Genomic DNA, 24,571 nt, shown 5'->3' with positions numbered 1-24,571 from the left:
ACCTGTTGCTGTTGTCTGTCTAAAAATGACAAAACCTTAATAAAATAAAATTCTTCTTGATTAAAAAAGAAAGGTAGCTGATGGACTCATTGGCGCTCAATTTTACAAACAGTTATGGTAAACATCTACCTTGAGGCTGGGTTCACATGCTGTAAAATAAACAAAAAAGACCTATAACATTGGGATAAAGGAGGAGCACAAAAGGGCATTTTTACCCAATAATGTATTCTATTAAAGGCTATGGAAAGACAGCCATTAGTGCACACACTGTATTACGGAGCACACAATTCCAACGTTCCCTATTTTACAGATCATTTTTTTCCTCTCTTTTCAATGTACAGTCTGAACCCAGAGTCAGACTATGAAGAGCTTTAACCACTTTGTACTCTGTTGGCAGCTTTTAGAACTTGGCTTTTATGTTATCCAGAAAGAACTCAAAATGTATCTGTCAGCTGCAATTCATGTTCCAAACTGCTGTGCTACAGTAACATTGAAATGAAATATGCTTTTATTCTTTGTCACAAAGTGTCAGAGGTATTCCTAAGCTCCTGAAGTACTGAGGGCTGTAAAGTCTCCTCCCCTCCCATCTCCTTCCCTCCTTAGGACTGTCAATATAGCAGGAATAGGGATGGAAGGGGGAGAAAGGAAGCCTTCCAGTTAACAGCACTTCAGGGGCAGATCAACTTTCCCATAGGTCCTGGGCTGTTCACCTAACTTGGGCCCACACCACACTAACTACGGCAGCACTCAAGTGGTGTTCACAGTATGGAATAATTAATGTCATAGTTATAGTTTACCTGTAATGTTTTATGAAAAAAAAAAAAAAAAAAAAAAGACCAGGCAGCACTGTGCTTAATCCCTGTACCCCCTGCCTTCCTTTCCACCCCAGACTGGTCACCCTGTACCTCGGACCCCCCACACACACACTCCAGACCGGTCACACTTTGGTCTGAGACTACATATTGGCCTGCCTACCGAGGCAATGTTAGCCAGACAGAACATTGGGCTGCCTAAGGAATCTTGGCCCACCTACGGGCAGAATACTGGCCTGCCTATAGACAGAATGTTGTTGTCAGACTGTCTACTGACGTAATGTTTACAAACCTAATGATGAAATGTTGGCTTGGAATGGAGGGCCCGATGGACTGTTGGCCCGCCCACAGACAGCTATTGGTCACTTCATCTGGGTGTGGTTTCAAATCCCCCAATTCAATCTGTTTTAATTTTGTGGAGACGCAGGGGGATAAAATTAAAGGACGTGGGGGGAAATGTTGAATTTGCAGAATAGGACAGCAGGGAACATACAGGGGGGGGGGGGGGGGTGCGGCACAGAGCAAGTCACATATTGAAAGGAGAACATAAAGATGAAGTTGGTGTACTGGAGGCTGATCGTGCAGCGAGGGAGCATCTGCTGAGTTGTGCACACTGGACGGCTTCTTGCCTTACCAGGATCGGCTGAGAGCCTGTATTCTGTTGTCAGCTGCTGATCTCTCAATCTACTGGGTCCTGTCTGAATGACAGCCCAATTCTAGGGACCACACTGCCCTGCTAAGCGATATATAGGGGGAGGGCACTACTACTTCCTGTAAAACAGCCCCTTACACACAGGTGCCTGCATGTCAGCAACAGCAGGGGGGTCAGGAAGTGCAGTGAATTTTGCCAATTCACAGAGGCAGAACAGCCCAGTGTGAAAGAAGACAGTGTGGTACACCGGGAATCTGCCATGAGTCAGAGTGCCAGTCTGGGCCTGCCTATATGGTAGGTGCACATCACTGAAGCATAATGTTTGGCAGAGTGCTCGAGTATGGAACAAACCTAACTTTAGATCCAGTTTCACCCAAGATAGTGGACACCGTGATATGAAAAAAACATTTTATGTGTCATGTTGCTAAAAATGTGAACATCCATAGACATACATTAAAACAAAGTTATACCAGCACATGAAATGTCAATAAGATTGTATTTATTCGTAAACTGATCACACAAGCTTCCATCACAAGAGTGAAATGTACATGCAGAAACTTTATATTTACTTTTTGTAAAATCTGGACCTGTATATATTTTAGAAATTGGCAAAGAAAGTCTAACAATCTATTTACATTGAAGTGCATCACTCATACAATTTTATAACTAAGCTTCCAATTTTACAAAGTGTCTATTGCAGTGTATTTTTTTTGTGTTGAAGTTAATCGCAGAGTAAACATCTCTGTAGGTGGGTGGATGATTACCTGCACAGTTTGCTCATATTTTTTTCTTGTTCTTTTTGCTAGTCTCTTCATCAGTACTTCAAAGGGGTTTTATGGGCACACAAAAGGTTTTACACTGGAGTGGGGTTGCTTTCAAAACAGTACTGCCCTGATTTCCTACAACTGCCACTCTCCTGTGCTCATGTTCAATTTACTTGCAGCCCCACCAGAGAGGCACTCAGTCTGTGTAATGTCCATACCTAGATAGCCAGCTCTTGGCTGAATATTTAGGGGGACATGTATGAAAAGGCGTAAATGCCTTTTTCAGGCGCAGATGGGGCAAATCGGTGTAAAAATATTTGCAAACAGTATTTTTGCAAATATTTTTTTTCACATCTGCGCCACCTTTATCAGTGGGGCACACAGGGGGCATTACGGGGTGGGGGTGGGGTGCAGCCTCTGTTTGACGCATTTATCATTTTTGCCATGGAAAAATGGTACTGAAACCTACACCAGCTCTGAGCTGGCGTAGGTTTCAACATTTTCGCACAGACAAGCTTCGTGCGATTGAGAGTTATGTAGAGGCAAAACGCCTCTACATACATCCCGAGCTCCGGAGCTGCGGGGACATTTATAAGCCCGGCATAAAAAAAAACACTGGACTATATTTAGAGATGTGTGGTGTGTCAGGAACCAGAATCTTACTAAATCTAATGGGATTTGTTAGGCATGGGGTTGTGAAGTACAAGGGTATGTTCACAAATAGTATTTTCTTCGGTATTTTTTCTACCAAAACCAGGAGTGGAACTGACAGGGCAAAATTATAATGGAAAGATTTGAACAGTTTCTGTCTTTTAAACTCACTCCTGGTTTTGGCTGAAAAAAGATTGACCAAAATACTGACTGATATACTATGTGTGAGCATAGCCTAAAGCTCCATAAAATATGCCCTGTGCTTATCTATGGCCACACCTTAGGGTGCCGTTACACAGAGATGTATCTGACAGATTTTTGAAACCAAAGCCAGGAATGGATTTGGAAAGAGGAAAAATCTCAGTCTTTTCCTTTATGACCTGTTCTCTGTTTATAGTCTGTTCCTGGGTTGGGGTTAGGGGATAAATCTCTCTGTGTAAAGGCACTTTTAGGAGTTACAATTTGTCACTGGAAACATTAACATAATTCAAGTACACACCTGTATATACACAGCAGAGTTTGGAGTGAGAAGCCCTTGTGTGTGGTAATGTAATAGTTATACATTCACACAGATCATAAGCGGAGGTATCAAGTACATTTCTGTTTCACACACAATGGTAAAACATGTATGTGCCACCTTGTATTTACAATGGTATCAATTCTTAAAATGAATATACCAGGGCTATAGCCAGAAGTTGTGCATCTGCTCCAACACAGCTCAAAGTATCAGAAATTCAAGTTTGACAGAGATCAAGTATTGTTTGATGCTACAAATAGCTAACTTTCCCTGATACTACAACAAAGCAATTATTTTTTTGGGGTACAAAACACAGGCAATATTCACTGCAGAATAAAAAACCACAAATATTTTAGTTGTATATAAAGTGAACAAACACTACAAAAGCCACATGCACCTGTAACAAAATGCATCATACACAATGTATACTACGTCAATGCAGTGTTTTTTTTTCCAATACATTCCCTTTTTAAATCAACTTAAAACCTGTTTGTGAATGGTTGCCCTCAGGCCTTATAGCATGATCCCACCCTACACATTTGGCTTGTAAACGTTTGCTCATGCTTCTCTGTATGGAATGAAGAGACATTATGTTCTGAGGTTACAGCATGCCAGTAACAGCAGAGTCTTCTTGCCTTATGGAAAGAACAGTGCCTTTGTAAGCATTGACACCACACATGGGATCTGTTTCTTTGCATGAAAATCTATTTGATTTGAGCAAGATTCAAATTCCAGTGCTACCATATGGTTAACACAAGTGAGGATCTGTACAAGTTCAAGGGTCTTGCCATGCAACTTCAGCATTTCACATAAAGACTGAATGAACCAGGAGCCATTCACTGTATTTCTCCAGGAATAATACCCTAGGAAGGAAGAAAGAAAAAATATGACAAGTGCTTAAAAATGAATTGTGCATCACTTAAGTACACATTGCGTTTTCAACCACCATTTAATGTAAACCAGGTAAAGTTCCTGTATACATTAAGGGAATCTGTCACACTGAAAATGCAATCCTATCTGCAGTCAGCATGTTATAGTACAGGAGGAGCTGAGCAGACTAATATATATACTTTTGTGGAAAAAGTAACTTGTAATTTATTCATGTAAACCTCTTATTATTCTGGGCTAAGTCAATTGGTGGGTCCTACTTAGCTCTTCAAAAGCACACTTGTATAAAGATACAGTTCCGTCACGATACAGAGTAGGACCTCCGACTTGACTGAATGAGCACAAATTTACACGAACAACTTTCCCACAAAACTATATAAATCATTCAACTGCATTTTCAATTGTCAGGTTCCTAAACCTCTAAGACTAGGTTCACATCAGAGGCTCTGTTTGGGGCCTCTGTCACATTCCTTTGAGTGAAGAAAAATTGGTCTGGATGGTTTGTTGTGCTTCGGACATTAACTGGTTCCAATTGATCACATTTATTTTAATGAGGTCCGCCTGGCTTCCATTTATTTTTTTTTGTCAGATAAAATCTATATTATATATAGATATTTAGATATGCCTTGGTCAGATTCTGCTAAATAGAAGGTATCTGCAATGAAGTCACCTCAACAAAATTCCAGTACAGATGTAAACCTAGGGGGAGATTTATCAAACATGGTGTAAAGTAGAATTGTCTCAGTTGCCCCTAGCAACCAATCAGATTCCACCTTTCATTTTTCTAAGAATCTGTGAGGAATAAAAGGTGGAATCTGATTGGTTGCTACGGGCAACTAAGACAATTCTACTTTACACCAGAGGTGCAATCTCATACATACTAGGGGGGACAAGTAAGTTTAAATTGGAAAACCTCTTTATGGTACGTTCACACTTGCAGCGGACCGGATCCACAGCTGATTCTCCGCTGCAAATCCACAGCAGATTTCATTTAAATCAGTGATTTTCAACCTTTGAGCCGCGGCACACTTTTTATACTTAAAAAATCCCGGGGCACACCACCAACCAAAATGGCACAAAATGACACTAAAACAGTACATATTATACATATAGTTAATAATATAGATTCTAAATGTATTTATACTCACTCAGTGTGAAACCTGGGCCTGTTTTCTTCTCCACCCTGCTTCTCTCCACCATGCTTCTCTCCCCTGCTTATCTCCACCATACTTCTCCCTCTGCTTCTCTCCTGTTCTTCTCTCCCCCATGCTTCTCTCCTGTGCTTCTCTCCCCCCTGCTTCTCTCCTGTGCTTCTCTCCCCCCTGCTTCTCCCCCCTGCTTCTCTCTTGTGCTTCTCTTCACCATACGTCTCCCCCCTGCTTCTCTCTTGTGCTTCTCTCCACCATACTTCTCCCCCCTGCTTCTCTCTACCATACTTCTCCCCCCTGCTTCTCTCCTGTGCTTCTCTCCACCATACTTCTCCCCCCAGCTTCTCTCCACCAAACTTCTCTCCCCCCCCCTGCTTCTCTCCGCTGTTTCTCTCCCCCATCCCCAGGTTTCTCTCCCCCCCCTTCCTCAGAGATGGTCGCCGCTGCTGTCCGCCTCACCTACTGGCCGCCCGTAGGGCCCGGACGTGCTCCTCCAATCAGCGGAGACCAGGAGCGTGGTGCGCTGCGGCGGGCCGTAGCACACGCGTTGATTGGATGCGTGCATCACGGCCCACCGCAGCGCACCACGCAACCGCCCACATTATAATCCGCAACTGATCGCTGCGCATTGCCGGGGAACGAAACACAGGGGCACCATAGTTTTGGGAACTTTCCCCGCGGCACACCCGACCATGTGTCACGGCACACTGGTTGAAAATCACTGATTTAAATAACTGAACACAGCATCAAATCTGCACCATCAAATCTGCTACGGATCTGCTGCGGATCCTGTAGGTGTTAATGCAAGGAGAGTAGAGAGTAATGTGTGTTTAGAACATACTGCCTGCTGTCTGCAGTGAAATGAGATGTATTCTGGGACTTGTAGTACTGAGCACCTGCTCAACCAGCCCTCTTCCCCCTAAACAAATGAATTTTTGGTAGTTTTAGAACTGGGACAGACAAGTAAGCAATGCTATATGCTTCTGAATCATGTCCTTTTTTTCTCCCTCCATCTGATGTCTGAGTTAAGAGTATTATCCAAAATTAGGAAAACATTGCAACTTTCTTCCAAAACCAGCAACACGCCTCTCCTTAGGTTGTGTGCGGTATTACAACTAGATTTACTTCAATGGAACTAAGCTGCAATACCACACACAAACTAAGGAGAAGAATGGTGCTTTTTCTAGAAGAAAGCATCTATGCTTTTGGGGCTAAAAGGGTAAACAGCCACATCTGCAATGTAGTAGAAAATGTTGTTGTATCTGTGTATCTAGAGGCCAAGAATCTAACCAAAACCTTGCTTTACTAGAATAACTAACTTTACTCCATTACCACTTTAGTTATTTTGGAATTTGTATACATGTTGCTAGGCTCTGTCCTTTTCTATTAACAGAGATGTCAAAGCAGACTGCAGGAGGTGGGGGTAGAATCACAGGCTCACTGCAGTGTACAGGAGTATGGCATGTTTCCTATTATTTCAGATAAATCACCAGAACACAGCCTGAATGTCCTTGCAGCATTTTACTGCAACAGAGATCATTTTTCCGCAAGAACAGAGAAAGACAGCTGTCAGTGACAGCAAGAAGCTAGAGATGATGTATTTCCCAGTTATATAAGGGGTGAAAAATGTAGTGTAAAAAACATCTCCCCAAAAGGTCTTATATGAGTACATGTAAATAATTGCACAAGAAACAACACTGAGATAGAAAAATCACATAAAAACAAAATATTATTCAAATGAGAACCAGCTTCACATTTTTTCTAAACAAATAAAAATCATGTCTGGTCAGGAAGGGGTCTAACAGGCTTGATGTGAATCCAGTTAAATGTTAAATGGTCTAGACTGACTTAAAGCTCACACTACCTTACCAAAATATTGTGAGATAACTACATATTTTTTATTAGGTGCACACCAAGAACAGTATTATGACAGATACCTGGCACTGTTGAATAGGCGTAAAGGAAATCAGCTTCAACTGGGATTCTGTAGGTTTCTTCAGATGGTCCACTGCCACTATCTGTTTCTACTCCTGGGTCCAGGTCAGTACCTCTGCAGGCCTGTAGGATAATAAAATTTTTAGGGATTCTGCAAAATAGCTTGAAACTTTCAAAGACATTATACTGTGGAGTATTAACACAATCACCCACAGTACATATGTGTTAGCAGTTGTGTATAAAGACAGTGTGTATGTAGCTAAACCTACCCCATACAGAGGTCTCTCTGCCACTGATGACTGACATCAATGATCCGGCTGATGCCAGTCATTCAGCCATTGAAATGCCACAATTAACAGCGATGGCAGCACATGACTCAGTTACTTTTGGAGCTCGAGGCTCCCCCCCCCCCCAAAGTGAGGACTGATCTAACTAATTTATGTAATGGCACAGCATTGCATGGATCTGCAGATTGCTGCACACAAAAAATATACAAACAAGAATAACTTTATTGAAAAGCAGCTTCCAAAAAAACTAAAATTAAAAACACATGTCTGGCAACACCCTAGAATGAAGGTGTGCACCCCCACTAAATCAGGATACAAAATACATTCAAAGCGTAACACAAGTGACAGAGCCTATAAATATATAAACAGTAAATGTTCAAGAAATAAGTAAAATACAAACATGGTACTACCTTTACTGTATTTTACTTATTTATTTGTTTTAATTTTTTTGTTTTTGGGAGCTGTTTTTCAATAAAGTTATTCTTGTTTGTATTTTTTTGGTGTGCAGAGTGTTTGTCGCTTTCTTTCCCTTTTTTCTTTTCATATGCTCCCTGGCGCTGAGGCGCGAAACAGTTGTCTGCTAAACCGCTACCACCGTTCCCTCCCTGTTATGTGCCAATACATCCACCGAAGATCTACGAGCTGGGTGAGTGCTTGGAATTATTTTCTCTTTTTTGATACATTGTAGCACCCTATGTTATTCATATTTGTAGTATTATTGTAGCGGTGCCCATCACACTCTAGTCTTTTGTGTGCAGAATTGTCTGAATTGTTAAAATATAATGTTGATAATCTGGCAAGATAAACTGTGTATAACAAAATATTTGAATTCCAGACATGACTTTATCCTCACCTGCTAAAATTGTATTGTAATTTGTATTATAACGTATTATATTTTTGTATTATGTGTAAATGTATTATAATTTATGGTCATGTTGGCGTATACTGTATATTGGTGTACATAGGATTATATTGTTTAGAATGGATACATACTGTTTTCGATAACTTGCTCTTTTTTAACCATGTGTTTTGTATGATTTTAATTAACTGATCATGTGACTGTTTGTATCGTCCTATAAATCCACGGGGTTGTGGGGCATTTTGTTATACTCTGTTGGGAACAAGGTGTTACACGGCGAAACATGATTTTGTAATAAAGACGTTCTGATATATATTACTCCCGTTCTAGGTGCGGGATCTTCTCTTAAAATACAAATTATGGCACAAATGCAACGATCACCTATCTGACTGCCGAGAGGAAGGTAAGAGACCTCTGGCAGTCAGATACAACGACTGATGCCACTGATGTAAGTGCCACGATTGCAGAACTCCAGGGGTTAACGGTGTGCGGCCGTGCATATAGCAGCCGGTCCCCACGTGCTTTAAAATGAGCTCAGCTCCTGAGCTCACTTCAAAGCACCAGCAGACTCCATGACGTACGGGTACGGCATGGGTCCTTAACCCCTTGACGCATGACGGGTATACCAGTCATGCGGCTGTTAAGGAGGATCAGAGAGGGCTCCCGGCGTGAGCCCTCTCTGCAGCCCACGGTCCCCGGTTGCTATGTGCAGCCAGGGACCGAAGGTCTTAGGCGCCACAGCCGGCTAATTAACTATTTAAATGCAGCTGTCAAAAGCTGACAGCTGCATTTGAATAGTGACTGTGCCCCCTGTCCCTGGTGTCTAGTGGGGCATGAGAATTGGTGCTGATATGCATATAGACATGGTGCGGGAGGGGGGGATTGACCAGACGTCATGCAAGCAAAACTGCCAAAGGAGCAAGAACACACCATAATGGCCTGAAAAAAAAAAAAAAACACCACCATGAAGGTATGGCAGTTCCTTATTGGCTCTCAGCTAATATCTGGTTGTAGCGTTATTGAATTTTTTTTTTTTTTTTATGTGACAGCACCCTTATGGGTTTTAGAAGCAAAGATGAACCGAAAAAGTGAAAGTAGACAAGGCCTTGAACGGGTTAAATAATCATCAAGTAAAGTATATACAGTAGGAAGTTACCTGAATGAAGAATAATTTTGGCTTGCCCGCTAAGGTCTTGCATCTATCACCACGGAAAAGACTTGTCAGGCTTTTAATAGGCAGAGAATTATCCACACCGTACAGCAAACCATCCTCTCCATGGCTCAATAGTGCGCACACAAACGAACTTCTGTTGCTGTGGTCATCCTCAGATACTGTACACAAAATATTAATATACCATTATCTAATGAAATAATACAAATATGGCCACACAATTGTATAATTCATATGAGGATCAAATTTAGGATCAAAGGAGGATCAAAGTGAGATTAGCAGAGGTCTGACTCCTAGTACTTCTTCTGATCAGCTGTCTGCTGAGGCTGTAGTGCTCCAGTGACTTTAGTGTCCCCTTCCACAGGCACAGCTTCATACTTTTAGTAACTACATTGCCAAGTATTAGATTGCACTACCGGCCGTTCTAGAAGAAAGGCCAGTGATTTATAAAGGCTAAACTGTATTCAGTCTTCTACTGCAATCTCATATAAGGTTTTAGGCACAGAAAAGGACTACCTAGACAATGGGACTGCCCGATACCTAAACTAACAACACTTAATTTGACACTGCTAAAAAAAAAAGCAATAAAATAAAAACAGTGATAAATTAAAACTTAAAGCATAACTATCATTAAAACAAATTTCTGGCATGTCAGAAGTTTGTATCGATGGGGGTCCGGCTACGGAGACCCCATTAATCGGTAGAATGAATGGTCAGAATCGCTTTGTAGCACGCGCTCTGCCTCTTAATCTCTGCTCTCACTGCTAAAGCAGCAGTAGATAGAATTCTAACGGGAGCCTAAGGAAGTTCTGGTAGATGCAATTACTGGAAGTTCCATAGGGCTCCATTATAATTCCATCCACCCCTATTTTAGTAGTGAGAACAGAGATGAAGGGGCAGAGCTTGCTTTGAAAAGCTCTCCTACCCCTTTACTCTAGCAATCAGTGAAGGTCTAAGCAGGCGGACCCCCATCGATACAAACGTCTTCTGACATGTCGCTATGACATGTCAGAAGTTTGATGTAATAACAGGTACGCTTTTAATGAAAATAAAATATATTGTTCATGTCTTGCCTTTCTTAAGACGCTTATAAATATCATCACACTTTTGATCATTGTAAACTTCAACCTTGTAGCCAAAAGATTTGAAGGTGTTCATTAGTCTGGTGGCATCCAAGTCAGTTCCATTCCGCATTCCCATTCCTGTGGACAAAAAGTTTAAAAAAAAGTCTTACAGCAGCAGGAATGAGGATTATAAAAACAAAAACATTTAATAAAATTTCTAACAGATTATGTATAATTATGTGCAAAGAACCTTTTCCCAATAAAAGCTCCTTTGCCTTACACACGGATGGATTAACCCAAAGGAAGCTGTAACTGGCCACACATTCTTGTACAATGATTGACTGTTTTTTTTTTTAAGGACATTTTTATCTGCATTATGGAGACAATGAAGATTTTGCCAGGGAATAAGCACAGTTTCCTCAAAAAACAACAAAACACACACCCAATTTTTGACATGTAAAGTGGGGTCTAAGAGGTGATCTCCTTAAAGCACTTAGATACATGGGAATTTATCAAAATGTTTCAAATGGAAAGTGACCTATATCTATAAGGGCTTTGCCTTTAGAGCACTTTTTTTCCCCATGCCAAATATATCAAAATGACACAGGCAGTCATAAATTTGAAACGGATGAGCGGCTGGCCATTTGAACCATTGGCATCTTTGCATTTGTGCTAGTTTAAGACATAATTTGCACCATTTGTAAGTGTAAATTTGCTACTTTTTTACCTGAAAAGATATGTAAAATTATAATAATACATTTCCCTCACAGTAAATAAGGCTGTAAAAAAGAAAAGAAAAAAAACACTGGCCCAATCAAGTCTAGCCTATAACCCTGATGTATTGATTCAGAGAGAGGCCAACCAAAAAAAATAAATAAATAAATAAAAGCACTCTCAATGTCAGGGTGAATGCCAGTCAACCCTATAAAAACTACCAAAAAAAATAAATAAATAAAAAATCTTTCCTGACTCCAAATATGGCAGTCAAAGTAAGTTCCTGTTTTAACATTCCATCTCTAGTAATCTAGTACCTGTAACTAGTATGACAGGCATCCAGGAATCAACATAACAGCCCTGTGCGGCAGAGAGTTTCATTGTCTTCTACAGTGAAGAATCCCTGTTTTCAAGTTTAGGTGCACTTCATTGCACTGCACACATACCACAGGCACAACATTCAGGTCCAACAAAATATAAAGTACTTCATGCTTAGTGTAAGGATAAGGTCTACTGTATGGCTTTTCTTTAGCTTACTTGTGGATGGATGAAAGTTCTTGTTGTTGATAATAACACACAATCCCATTTCTGGATAGTCCATCTTATAGACAAATCGATGAGTAAATTTTGATTCCTTGTCTTTTACTGAACCACCTTTTATGTTAACACTGAAAAATAAAGAATAAGTGTATATATCGTAATTTATATTTACAAATACATGAGGGATAAGGAAAGTCCAGATAAAATACAATTTCTGTGAATAGCCAAGACTGTGAAAGACAGGGCATTAGTAATGCTGGACCTCTTCTCTCTCTGGCCTCAGGCCATGACCCGCTATAGAAAAAAGCCATTAGCTGTGACTAACAGGAGAATATCCGAAAACCCATCTATGATCAACATATGACCGGAAAATCCCTTAAATACATGAAAAATAATAATAATATATATGAATCAGATGAGTTTCTAAAAGTTGCAGCAAATAAAAACTTTAGATTTCCATGGGTTAATGTGACCCAAATGGCCCACATGGCAGGGAAATGAACAGGATTTGGACATGTATCCAAACAAACGCTATTCAACAAGGCTTTGTTTTTATCATTATATTATTGTGCAGTATGGTGAACTGAGACATATAATTCTAATTAAGGTATAAGGAAATAGTGAGTATATGATCCAACACTTACTGGTGGCTAGATACATATGATCCGGCATCAGTATTGTCTTCATCTCTGTGGGTGCCATTCTGGGTGTCTGCCATTCTGCCTTTACTTTTTTTAGACCTAAAAAAAATAGTAACATTACTGTTTATTAAATAATTGTTTGTAGTTAATGTGTTTTACTGTGATATTCTTACACAGCAATAAATAAACATGTCATAATATATACAGATATAGTTAGATATCTCTGTGTGACATATGTATTTCCATCAGTGGGAGGCGGTTTCCCCTAAATTATGTATATCTTGGCTGGGTTCACACTACGTATATTTCAGTCAGTATTGTGGTCCTCATATTGCAACCAAAACAGGAGTGGATTGAAAACACAGAAAGGATCTGCTCACACAATGTTGAAATTGAGTGGATGGCCGCCATATAACGGTAAATAACTGCCATTATTTCAACACAACAGCCGTTGTTCTAAAATAACAGCAAATATTTGCCATTAAATGACAGCCATCCACTCAATTTCAACATTGTGTGAACAGATCCTTTCTGTGTTTTCAATCCACTCCTGTTTTGGTTGCAATATGAGGACCACAATACTGGGGGGCTGGCCAGGGTCACGTCACTGCTATCCCTACACCAGCACTGACTGGCTCATGTGTGAACAGATAAAAAAAATTTGTAAAGACAATGGTAATCAATTCCAGCTGATATTCTATACACTGCATGCAATTTCTTATTGACATAAATAGAGCACATTATTATATTAAAAACAAAGATATGGGGGGGGGTCAAGAGTCAAAAACGCCTGACTTCTGATGCAAAATTGGTTGAAGTTTACAATAATATTTTTTCTTTCTGGGGATTCCTCAATGTTAAAAAAATAAATAAGTAAAAAGCCTGTACACTAATTAAGACAATGAGGCGGCCCAGGAGTGAATCTAGAAGAGTGACACTTTAGATGCTGCCTCTATATAATTGATAATAGGTTCCCCATTAAAGCACCAAACAAAATAAGCTGCAGCCCTGAATTATTGATTTCAGATAACACAGCAAAGCCTGCAGTCCAGGATGACTTCATTGTTATGAGGTAATGTGCCACTACACTCCTCCTCTACCTCCAGAGACAGTGAGCTCACTGGATTATATATAAACGCTCCACCTCAGCTTTGAGGGCAATGAAATTCCCCCAGCACCTCAGTAACATACTGATATTTTAAAGGATTGTGCAAGTGCATCAATGTATTCAGATACACACCATGAAATGAAGAGGAAAAAAATTATAAATATATATATACACACACACACTTTAATCTGATCTGAGAGTGTTTTGCAAGACTATTTCAAAAACCTGTAACTCAGTAACCTAGCAGGAGCCCCCTTATGTCCCCATCCTGATACTTTACTGGGCAGAAAGCCCTCATTTTCACCTACTGCTACCTGATCAACTCTACAGGTGATTGGGCGCCTTCCGGCTCTCCTCCGATGCCCGTCTGTCACTGCCGCTTCCCTCTGAATGACCCCCTTCACCGATAGCTGCTCCATGCAGCCGGCACTAGTTACAGTACTAGCAGGTTTGCAGCCACCTGGGGAATTGTACGTGCAGGGGAGTTAGCTGATTAATCCCTTCTTTACTGATACAGTCTTCTTTATTGATACAGAACATCTTACCTACCTTATTTTTGGGGGGTGGAATGAATCATCTGCATTTCAAATATATCTTATGGGAAAAGTTGCTTTGATATACGAGTGATTTGGATTACAAGTATGTTCTCGTAATCTAAAGTTGTACTGTATATATTTTCATGAAAAATATTTTGACATAAAATAATGATAATCTGATTTAAAGAAGCAGTTCACTTTTTATTTTTTTCGCCCCCCCGGGTAGCCGCTGTCAAGTATACTTACAGAAGATGATCGGTGTCCCGTTCCAGTCGGTCAGTTCCGTCCCGCGGTGCCGTTCACATCGGGCGCGCGCTCACTTCCGCCGGCTGCTGCGAGTCCTCTTCTCTGCCCAGTGATTATACGCCGGAAGTCACTCGCTTCCATGCATTCTCTATGGAAGCGCGTGACTTCCGGCGTTCAAATGACAAGGGAGAGAAGAGGAGTCACAGCGCCGGCGGAAGTGAGCGCGCGCCCGATGTGAACGGCACCGCGGGACGGAACTGACCGACGGGAACGGGACATCGATCATCTTTTGTAAGTATACTTGACAGCGGCTACCCGGGGGGGCGAAAAAAATAGAAAGTGAACTGCTTCTTTAAGCTTAATTGCCAATTATACATTCACATTTTTAAAATTGTATACTAGTATACATTTATAACACCAATAGCAATTATTATCAAAAAGAAAAGCAAGAGGGCTTGGAATTTTTTCAACTTTAAGGATCAATACACTAAAGCGATAATATATTGGAGAGTAAAGTGTACAAGCTCTAGGCTCTAAGTCAAGCTAAATGATGACATAGGAAGTAACATCACCCTGCTGTAGCTGAAGCATTGTACTCCTTCTGCTGTAAGAGGACACGTGGCTGTAACACTGTAGGGAGGCTGTAATAGTTCTGTCGTATGTTACCTAGGTTGCAGTCATCATGTATTTAGTCCCATCTATGACTCATGGGCTTCTGAGGCAGATTAGAATGAACATACTTCCATCTGATATGTTGACAGAATATTGAACTACAGGATGCATTACTCCTGTCTTCTGATGTGACTGTATTAAAATGGATAGCTTTGTACCAAATGCCATGTATATGAAGATACCCTATCACAATGTGCAACAAAAGGAGGCCTGCTGCCTGTGCACTCTCCCTGCAACCAGAGACATCTATTACTGCCCTGCACTATGATTTACAGAAGACCTGACCTGTCTGATTTATTAAACTAATCTATTCCCCATGAAATAGAGAATTGTCATTTTCTGCTAATCCCTTGTGACACCATAATGAAGAATGCTTTTCTCATCTGTGGGGGCAGGATACAGGAGAGGCTAATAGTGCGTTTACACAGACAGATTTATTTGACAGATCTTTGAAGCCCAAACCAGGAACAGACTATAAACAGGGATCAGGTCATAAAGGAAAGACTGGGATCTATCCTCTTTACAAATCCATTCCTGGCTTTGGCTTCCAAAATCTGTCAGATAAATCGGTCTGTGTAAACGCATCCTAAATGGAACCAATCAGAAAAAATGGGTATCCAGCTAAACTAACATCCAAATCATCATAACAGATACAGGGGGAAATATTAGTGATGTCATGAAGGATTAGTGGAGAATGAATTGACGGTAAGAATAATTCTTTATTTTTACTTTATCCTCCTTCAGAACACCATGGATTGGAGGTCCTAGGGTGGGACAATGACCTGCAGGGTTGTGTCTGAATGTACAGTCCTCACTCTCCATACACCTGATCGCTCAGCAATGCAGTTATTTATCCCGACTGCTGCCCGTCTTCCCCCCTACACAGGAGTGTTCAGCATGGCTGAACGTTGCCATCAGGGGCATAGCTAAAGGCTCATGTGCCCTGGTGCAACATTTTAGCTTGGACATGTCCAGTGAATCTCTGGGTGCTTTGAATGGGATCAGTTTAAAGATCCATTGCCCTCCGGCGCTTTGCTACTGCACCCGGGGGGAAACATAGCCGGATCGCTGAATAAATGTAAATCTGCCCTTAGATAACTCCGTCAAGCTTTTGATCTTCCCTATAATCAAATAAAGACAGAGAATTCTAAATGTATATTCACAGGTTAAATATTAATCAGACAAATATTTCTGTGACAAAATCTAATGTTAACCCATGGAATTAGGCCATAGATTTAGGTTTTCCATGGTAAATAAAGTTGAAATCTGTGCAAAACATTTCCACTGCATATGAACGAAGTTGCAAAAACTTAAAGAGGACGTACCACCAGGTACATCCTCTTAACCTGAACCCACTGATCGAACGGCGCCGGCACGGGGAAGCTGGTGCCGTGGTCCGTTTTTCAGACCGAGGCCCGGTTCCCGTGCACGGCGCAGTTCTACGCACCAGAACCGGACGATGCTCAAGCACTGGAGGCCGGCCGGAACGCCCCCAGTGGCAGGGAATTCCCTCCCCTGTATGGCGCGGCTTTATTCATTCTAAGGGAGCCGTGTCATACAGGGGAGGGAATTCCCTGCCACTGGGGGCGTTCCGGCCAGCCTCCAGTGTTTGAGCACCGGCGCCGTGCCTCAGTCCGAAAAACGGACCGCGGCACCAGCTTCCCCGTGCCGGCGCCGTTCGATCAGTGGGTTCAGGTTAAAGAGGATGTACCTGGTGGTACATCCTCTTTAAAGTGACTGTACCACCAGGCCCAGGCAGAAGCACTGGAGGCGGGCCGACCAACCCTTGGTAGGGTTCCATTGATTCTAATGGAGTCACGTCATGGAGGGGCTGGAGTTTCTTTCCACTAAGGGTGGGTCGGCCGCCTCCAGTGCTTCAGCCTGGGCCTGGTGGTACAATCACTTTAATTCACTTGCATTGATGAGGATCTGTCAATAGATATGATGTGGATTTTGGCACAGTAATCTAGGTCAAATCTATTCTATGCTTACATAATAACCTATGCATATATCTTGCCTAGCCAGCACCTCTTCCTGGACGGAGTCATCACAGTGTGTATAAACAACCACACACCCTAAAAGTGGAGGTCCTAAAGATCTGGTCTCTGTGACCCACTCACAAACTATTACACAAGCAGAACAATATACAGTAGTGCAGGCAAGCAACATGAGACCACTGAAGCAACAGTCACTCTTTCTGTATACATAATCTAGGTGTTAAAAGACTTGAGGCTGGGAAAAGACTGGAAAAACAAGTCCAACAAACACGACCACATTCATCTGTACATGTACTTTATCTATATGAGCCGCCACATTCAGGGAACTGAGAGGAGAACACCATTGTAGGTTAAAGAGTCACTGTCGTATTTTTTTTTTTTGCAGAAATCAATATTCCAGGCGATTTTAAGAAACTTTGTAATTGGGTTTATTAGCCAAATCTGCCATTATCTGCATGTAAAAAGCCTTTTCCCAGGTCCCCCCCTCCTTCCTCTTTTTCATCCACTCTGAAAAATCTGAAAATTGTGACTTGTTGCAGGAGACGTACCCTGTCTGTTCTAGGGAGAGGGGAGGGGGGAGGAGGAAGGAGGGAGTTAGCCGGCAGCAGAAAGCAGATAACAGAGGATTACAGGCACGGAGCTGGGTGACAGCTGTAATCTGAGCTCAGACAGGTCACTGGTGATGGTCAGAACAGATAAGGGGTGAAGGATTTGTAGATTAACTCTTTGTTGTCCTGTTTTGGTCTTTTCTTTAGCTCTCTCCATAGGAGAACAATGAAGACAGGGGGGAGAGCTTCAAACTGCTTTTTCATGATAAAAATGCATTTTTCGGATAATAAACCCAATTACAAAGTTTCTTAAAATCGCCTGGACTATTGATTTCTGCAAAAAAAAAATTCACGACAGTGACACTTTAACAATGTCACTGTATATAAGAGTGTGTTTGTACATAATAATATGCATAACTGTGATATAAAACAAGGGAACGCTGAAGTTACTGAAAGTGGAATAAAAATACAGCAAAAGCACTGAAAGCAAAATAAACAACTATACAGCCACCATGCAGAAAAAGATAACTGCAGCCGATACACTGCATTTCACATAATTTCTGCTGAAAAGCAAAGTCCAAGCTGTAAAGCACATACTGCATGCTCTATGTGTAGGCGTGCCAGCTGTAGATCTCAAGCAACTACATGACAAGAAGGCAATTGCCCTCTAAAAATACATTCCATGCATTTGGCATAGACAGTAAATCACACCCTATGAGAAGTTTATAACCCTGTCCCGAAGGCATGTTTAACCAATGCATTTACACGCTAGTATTCCTAAGGGTGGGTTCATACTGAGGAATTCTCGCGGATAATGTCCGTGGAATTCCGCAGTATGTCCGTGCGCCTTTCCGCCGGCTCCATAGACACCATTCTATGGGCCGTCGTATTCCGCTATCGGCCGAAAGTAGTGACATGTCACTTCTTTCAGCGGATAGCGGAATACACCGGCCCATAGAATGGTGTCTATGGAGCCGGCGGAAAGGCGCACAGCCGTGCGTGCGGACATACTGCATAGAATTCCTCAGTATGAACCCACCCTAAGGCACTTTTACTGAACAGTCCCCAGATAATGCGCTGATCACCATCATCTGTAGTTGAATCCAGGAGGAGGTGTATAATTCCCCTGCAGCGCCCCCACATGGGAAAGCAGTATTACATATTCAAGTTAATTGTCTTTGATAGGCTGCTTTTACATGGGCGTAATATGGCTGCACTTTTTGTCCATATTACATCCACAAGATTTGGCCTGGGTCTGATCTGAACTGACAGATGAGGCTCCTGAGCTCCTAGAATGGTTCTAAAAACACTGACAGTCTATTTTAAGGGTAGCTTCACACGTAGTGTATCGCAGCAGATTTCACCCTGCAAGTTCCGCAGCATAATCCGCAGCTCACCAATTGAGGCTCCTGGCTCCCGTAGGTCCCGCTCAGCCAGTTGCAACCGGAGTACGGACCAGGTAAAGTATGCTCCGGGCAGTGGCTAGTTTAGGGGGCCGGCTTTTACATACTGTATGTATGTATGCGAGTATGTAAGCCCATTCAAACTCACAGTACACTTGCAGCGTAATATCCCTTGCGATTCGCAATGTGTGAAGCTACCCTAAAGGTACAAAAACACACAGCGTATACGCAGCAGATACGCAGCAGATTTGATGCTGTGTTCAGTTATTTAGATCTAATCTGCTGTGTATTTGCTGCCTATCGCAGCAGTAAATACGCAGCGTATATGCCGTGTGTGTTTGTACCCTAAGTGTTAGTGTCATCAAAAAAATAAAAACATATCTAAGACATCTCAAAAAATTTGATCAGTTTGATCTGGGTTCTAAGACCCCCACAGATCACTAAAACTTAGAAGTGCTCTGCTGAGTACTGTTTTCTCGTTGCAGGAGCCCTTCTCCTACAACAAGAAGATTGCAGGAAGAAAAAGTGTTCAGCTGAGCACTTCTCTTCGTTTCAGGGCATTCTTAGGGCCCTTTTACATGGAAAGATTATCTGACAGATTATCTGCCAAAGATTTGAAGCCAAAGCCAGGAATGGACTATAAACAGAGATCAGGTAATAAAGGAAAGCCTGAGATTTCTCCTTTTTTTCAAATCCATTCCTGGTTTTGGCTTGAAATCTTTGGCAGATAATCTGTCAAATAATCTTTCCGTGTAAAAGGGCCCTTAGGGCCCTATTAGGGTCCATTTACACAGAAAGATTATCTGACAGGTTATATGCCAAGGATTTGAAGCCAAAGCCAGGAGTGGATTGAAAAAGGGGAGAAACCTCAGGCTTTCCTTTATGACCTGATCTCTGTTTATAGTCTGTTTCTGGCTTTGGCTTCAAATCTTTGGCAGATAATCTGTCAGATAATATATCTGTGTAAATGGACCCTTACACAGAGCGATAATCGATTATCGCTCTGTGTAATAAAGACAACAATCAGCCAAAGACAACGATCATCAGCTGATAATGCCTTTAGGTCAGGACCTAAAATCATTGGCCGCCAGGAGTATATTGCTACATGTAATAATGACGTGCGGCTGTCGATTGTAATATAAATCAATAAAGCATTAAAGTATTTTACCACGTTCCCCGGTGTCCCAAGGCTCTGCAACTACAGCACTGCCTTCTGTTCCGGTCTCTGCACTGACAGGCCGCTCAGCCAATCACTGGCCAAGACAGGACCAGGGCCAGTGATTGGCTAAAGGCCTGTTGGTGTAGAGACAGGAACTGAAGGCAGAGCTGCAGCTCCAGAGACCGTGGAAGGTCCAAGGAGACCAGGGAATGTGGTAAGGTAAATAAACACTTTATTTTACACTAAAGGCAAAGGCTGCACGGCTGCCAACGACGTCCATGCAGCCCTTACTGCCCTATAATCGGCCCATGTAATTGCTTAGTAAACGAGTGCCGATCTAGCAGATCGACGCTTGTTTACACTTTGTGATAAGGCCGTATAATAGGACAGTTACACACGGCAGTACTGACCTGTAGCTGCTGCCCATGTTCCTTGATTGCATATGGCAGCTGGTCTTGCAGGTTTAAGCTGTGACAAGTTAAAAGCAGTAAAAACTGCTGGGAGTATATTGGGCGTTTTTTTTTCCCTTTTAAACAAAAAAAATAAAAATAAATACAGGCGGAATATGACCATTTTCGTGTCTTTCCTATTGCTGCAAGTTCAGGCCTGACAACAGGTCTGATTACCCAAAGTGACAGCTGTCAGACCAGATCATCAGACCAGCAGTCAATGCAGTCGTAGTAAACAATATGGCATATGGTAGCTACTATGTCTAAATACTGAATATATTATGGGTTTCCATAAAAACTGAATGTAAAGAACTCCCCATTACAGTGGTAGTGCGGCGTTTTTCTTTTCCTGCTTAATTTACACATATTACAAAGTTATATAACCCCTTTAACTTTTTTTTTTATATATTGCTGCTGGGGCATATGAAACAATTAACATGTTATCCTTACCTATCCGTGTTCCTTCAGTGTCCTCCTCTGGTGTTACTGGTGTCCCCCTTTTCCCTGACAAACTCGTCTCAGGAGTGACAGCACACTCAGCCAATCAATAGCCCCGGGGCTGTCTCATCTCAACCAGAGATTGGCTGAGCAGCCTGTTACTTCAGAGACCAGCTTTGCAGTTCTCACGGTGGCTGTGGGAACGGGTTGAAGCCAGGAATATACCGGAGAGCGCGGACAGGTATTTATGAACTTTATTATTTTACACTAAACACAAGGGCTGCACAGACATCACTAAAGATATATATATATATATATATATATATATATATATATATATATATATATATATATATATACAGCCCTTGATGCTTTAGGGTCAGTTCACACAGCGTAAAAGCGGCTGAACTCTCCGCTGTGGAATCCCGTCTGCTGTCTGTTTCAATGGGACGGCTTGCGCGCCTCCGCTTCAGTCGCTCTCTGCTCAAAGAATTGACATGTCAATTCTTTAAGCAGAGAGCTGTGGAAGCAGAGGCGCGCAAGCTGTCCCATTTAAACAGACAGCAGATGGGATTCCGCAGCGGAGAGTTCCGCAGTTTTTACTCTGTACGAACAGACCCTTAGGTTGTGTTCACAGTCTGACATTGTGTACATTAGGGTACAAACACACACACCATATATGATGCAGATCTGCAGCAGACTTGGTGGTTCAGATTTGATGCTGTGTTCAGTTATTTAGATCTAATCTGCTGCGTATCTGCTGCGTATCGCAGCAGTAAATAAGCTGCGTATACGGTGTGTGTGTTTGTACCCTTAGGCATAATGACAATGCAGATCATCTGATGGAAGGACAATACCTGATACAACAGAACCAGAAGACTGCTCTGGAGGTCCTGAGACTGGTTTCTGCAGCTCCAAAACCAAAACGTTAGGGAACTTCTAACAACAGTTATAGCCAAGAAGAAAGTTGAGTCAGAAACCCCCTTTAACTATAGCTGCAGTTCTCAGGATTGTTAGAAAGAATTAATAAGGGTACAATATAGCCCGCGCCTAGAACTAAAAGAAGTGATTTGAAACTTGAGGAAAAAAAACTGTTCAAAGATTAACCTATTTTTCAAATTCATGGCCATTTCTGCCTATGGTGCCTGGGTCCCCACCACTACCTGTGCCCTCAGAGGAGGACGTGTAGTTCACCGCCATAAGGTTAAATGAATGATTTCTGCGGTCACAGGGGAAGTACAACGCATCAAATCGTACAGCCAGCACAGGAAATAGCGGGGTCTGAATGTCAACCAAGATTTTAAAAGAAACTTTAAGTGCTGCTTGAACAAATCTGTTAACAGGTAATGGGCACAGTCTGGGGACGCCTACAGAACCCAATGACAAAGAAACTGATCTTCCCTAAAGCTATAACAACACTTAGCAGCAGCTGCAGCCCCGTCATCTGCATGAGGACATAATGGAGATGCCTTTCTGTACCATCAGCCATCCAGTAAGTGCTGAGAGAAGCTTTCCTGTACAAGCGTGAGGAGGCAGTATACTCTGCACTAGTCATGGTGAATCATCCACAGTGTAAACAGCGGACTGGGAACACGAGATGGCGCAGACACAAAGACACTGATGCAAAACAACATTCACATGAGAACAGAACACCCCCCCCTCCAGGATCACTGCATTGTCTTCTAATAATAAGTGTATATAGATCAGCTGCTCCCTGCACCCAGGACACAGACCTGTCACAGCAACTTACTCCCCCATCACCTCATTTACCCCCAAGCGGCTCCTCCAGTGACAAACAAGTCCCATAGAGGGCTGAGGGGCCAGCCCTGGGCAGGACAGTCAGTAAGAAGCTAGCCTATGGTTTGACCCCATGTCCCAAGTACACGCCGCCACGTTTCCTCTGTCGCTGTAGAGTATACACAAGCTGTCACCTCCCTGCTACAAGGTGGCCAGGCATAGGTCAGACTACTCCCTTAGAGAAGCACCCCATATATAGTGGGTGATGGGAAGACTGATACAACTAGTTCTAAAACAGCTAGAGAACTACAAGGCTCAGGATGACCCAGATAAAAATATCTGTCGCCTATCCAGCTGTAGTGGTTTCCAACTACACAGTTGGCTCGGTATATGGTGGGAGCCGCCAACTACGTAATAGACTGCTTCCTAAGAAGCCAGGTCATGTAACCAGATACCGAGGGCTCCATTACTGCTGGAGGACTACAAGTCCACAGCTCCCCAGTGTTACTGGGACTACAACTCCCAGCATGGCAGGACAGTACAACTTATACTGTGACCACAGCCTGGGGAGCTCATCTTCTTGGTGACTCTCGCCAGCTGCTGCACAACTACAACCTGCATCATGCAGTAATGGGATGATGGGAGTTGTTCTGCACCAGCTGGAGGAGAGAGAACACTGACTGAAGGAGACATGGTGTCCCCAACACAACTGTGAGTTCAATAACGTGCTGAGAGTAAGTGTCCTACAAGAGCTGGAGGACTACAAGCCCCAGCATGCTGTGCAGGCTACATATAAGGCTGCTAGTTATACAGTGGCTCTCTTACCTCCGCCGCTCTGCTCACTCACTCTTCTCTTTTTGTCTCACTCCGGCTGCACACTGAGGTGTAGTCAATAGTGTGGGCGGGGCTTCTTCCCCAGCACGCCTCCTATTGGCTGGGAAGTCACATAACAACAACTCTCCCTGCTCTCCGGGTTCGGCTGCGTGTCGTGCGCTGCGGGAACGGCTGCTTTCACTCGTTCGTGTACGACTCGGCAACGGGTGACGTCATGAGCCCTCAGCCAATGCCTGACGCTAAACAACAGAACGCCTTGTTTCTAAGGCAGCGCTTCAACTTCTAGTATCACGTGAGGGGATAACGGACACTATTGTTGGGCCTCTGAACGTCTATGTATACTTCTAACGGACGAAGTGCTAAGCAAGTGATAAGTGACCCCGTGTACCGTCCACTTTATTGACGCTAAACAGGTGTCCGCGACTTGTAATCGGCATAAAATGACGACGCCCCTCATGTTCTCACGGTCAGAATGTGATTGGCTACGGAGCTCGAGAGGCTGACGTCACTGACCAATGGAGTAAGCGGCCAGTGGCGGGAACTTGAAGCGGCTGCTGGGCAGATGTGATCCTGCGCTGTGTCCTATGCGGCTGGTGATGACGTCATGGTATTAGTGCCGAGAGGTGACGTAGTTCATAGAGCCTGTGAGTACTTGTGGACATTTTTTGTGTGGATTGATTGTAGTGGATAGGGATTGCAGCGCCCCCTGGTGTTGTCTCCCAGATTCTGGAATCCAGGAAGCAGTGTGACACCCCCAGGTCTGTCTGAGAAAGCCGAGGAAGCTGCAGGGAAACTGGGAAG

At 42.7% G+C, this 24,571-nt stretch overlaps 2 protein-coding genes across 5 annotated transcripts in view; one reads left to right on the top strand and one right to left on the bottom strand.

The window, feature by feature from the left end:
• Positions 1–1,946: 1,946 nt before the first annotated feature.
• Positions 1,947–24,183, bottom strand: LOC138797503 (caspase-3-like). 2 transcript variants are annotated; one of them, XM_069977750.1, is made up of 8 exons: positions 23,762–24,183; positions 14,066–14,211; positions 12,647–12,742; positions 12,000–12,130; positions 10,758–10,886; positions 9,670–9,845; positions 7,370–7,490; positions 1,947–4,259 (listed from the first exon to the last, which is right to left on the bottom strand). In XM_069977750.1, exons 3-8 carry the CDS (start codon positions 12,718–12,720, stop codon positions 4,033–4,035), a joined length of 858 nt encoding a protein of 285 aa, XP_069833851.1. In that variant the 5' UTR covers positions 12,721–12,742; positions 14,066–14,211; positions 23,762–24,183; the 3' UTR covers positions 1,947–4,032. The 2 variants fall into 2 exon arrangements, with proteins under 2 accessions (XP_069833851.1, XP_069833850.1); XM_069977749.1 differs by lacking the exon at positions 14,066–14,211 and having other exon boundaries at positions 23,762–24,182.
• PRIMPOL (primase and DNA directed polymerase) overlaps positions 23,858–24,571 on the top strand; it is a 39,645-nt gene continuing 38,931 nt past the window's right edge. The window contains exon 1 of one of the 3 annotated variants that reach the window (XM_069977747.1): positions 23,858–24,414. The gene's annotated coding sequence lies outside the window, so the exon portion shown is untranslated. The other 2 variants (XM_069977746.1, XM_069977745.1) reach the window with 2 other exon arrangements.

The sequence above is a fragment of the Dendropsophus ebraccatus genome, chromosome 7 (genome assembly GCF_027789765.1).
Source record: "Dendropsophus ebraccatus isolate aDenEbr1 chromosome 7, aDenEbr1.pat, whole genome shotgun sequence".
NCBI lineage: Eukaryota > Metazoa > Chordata > Amphibia > Anura > Hylidae > Dendropsophus > Dendropsophus ebraccatus.
Note: the sequence above shows the minus strand (reverse complement) of the source record. Positions and strands in the feature narration are given on the sequence as shown.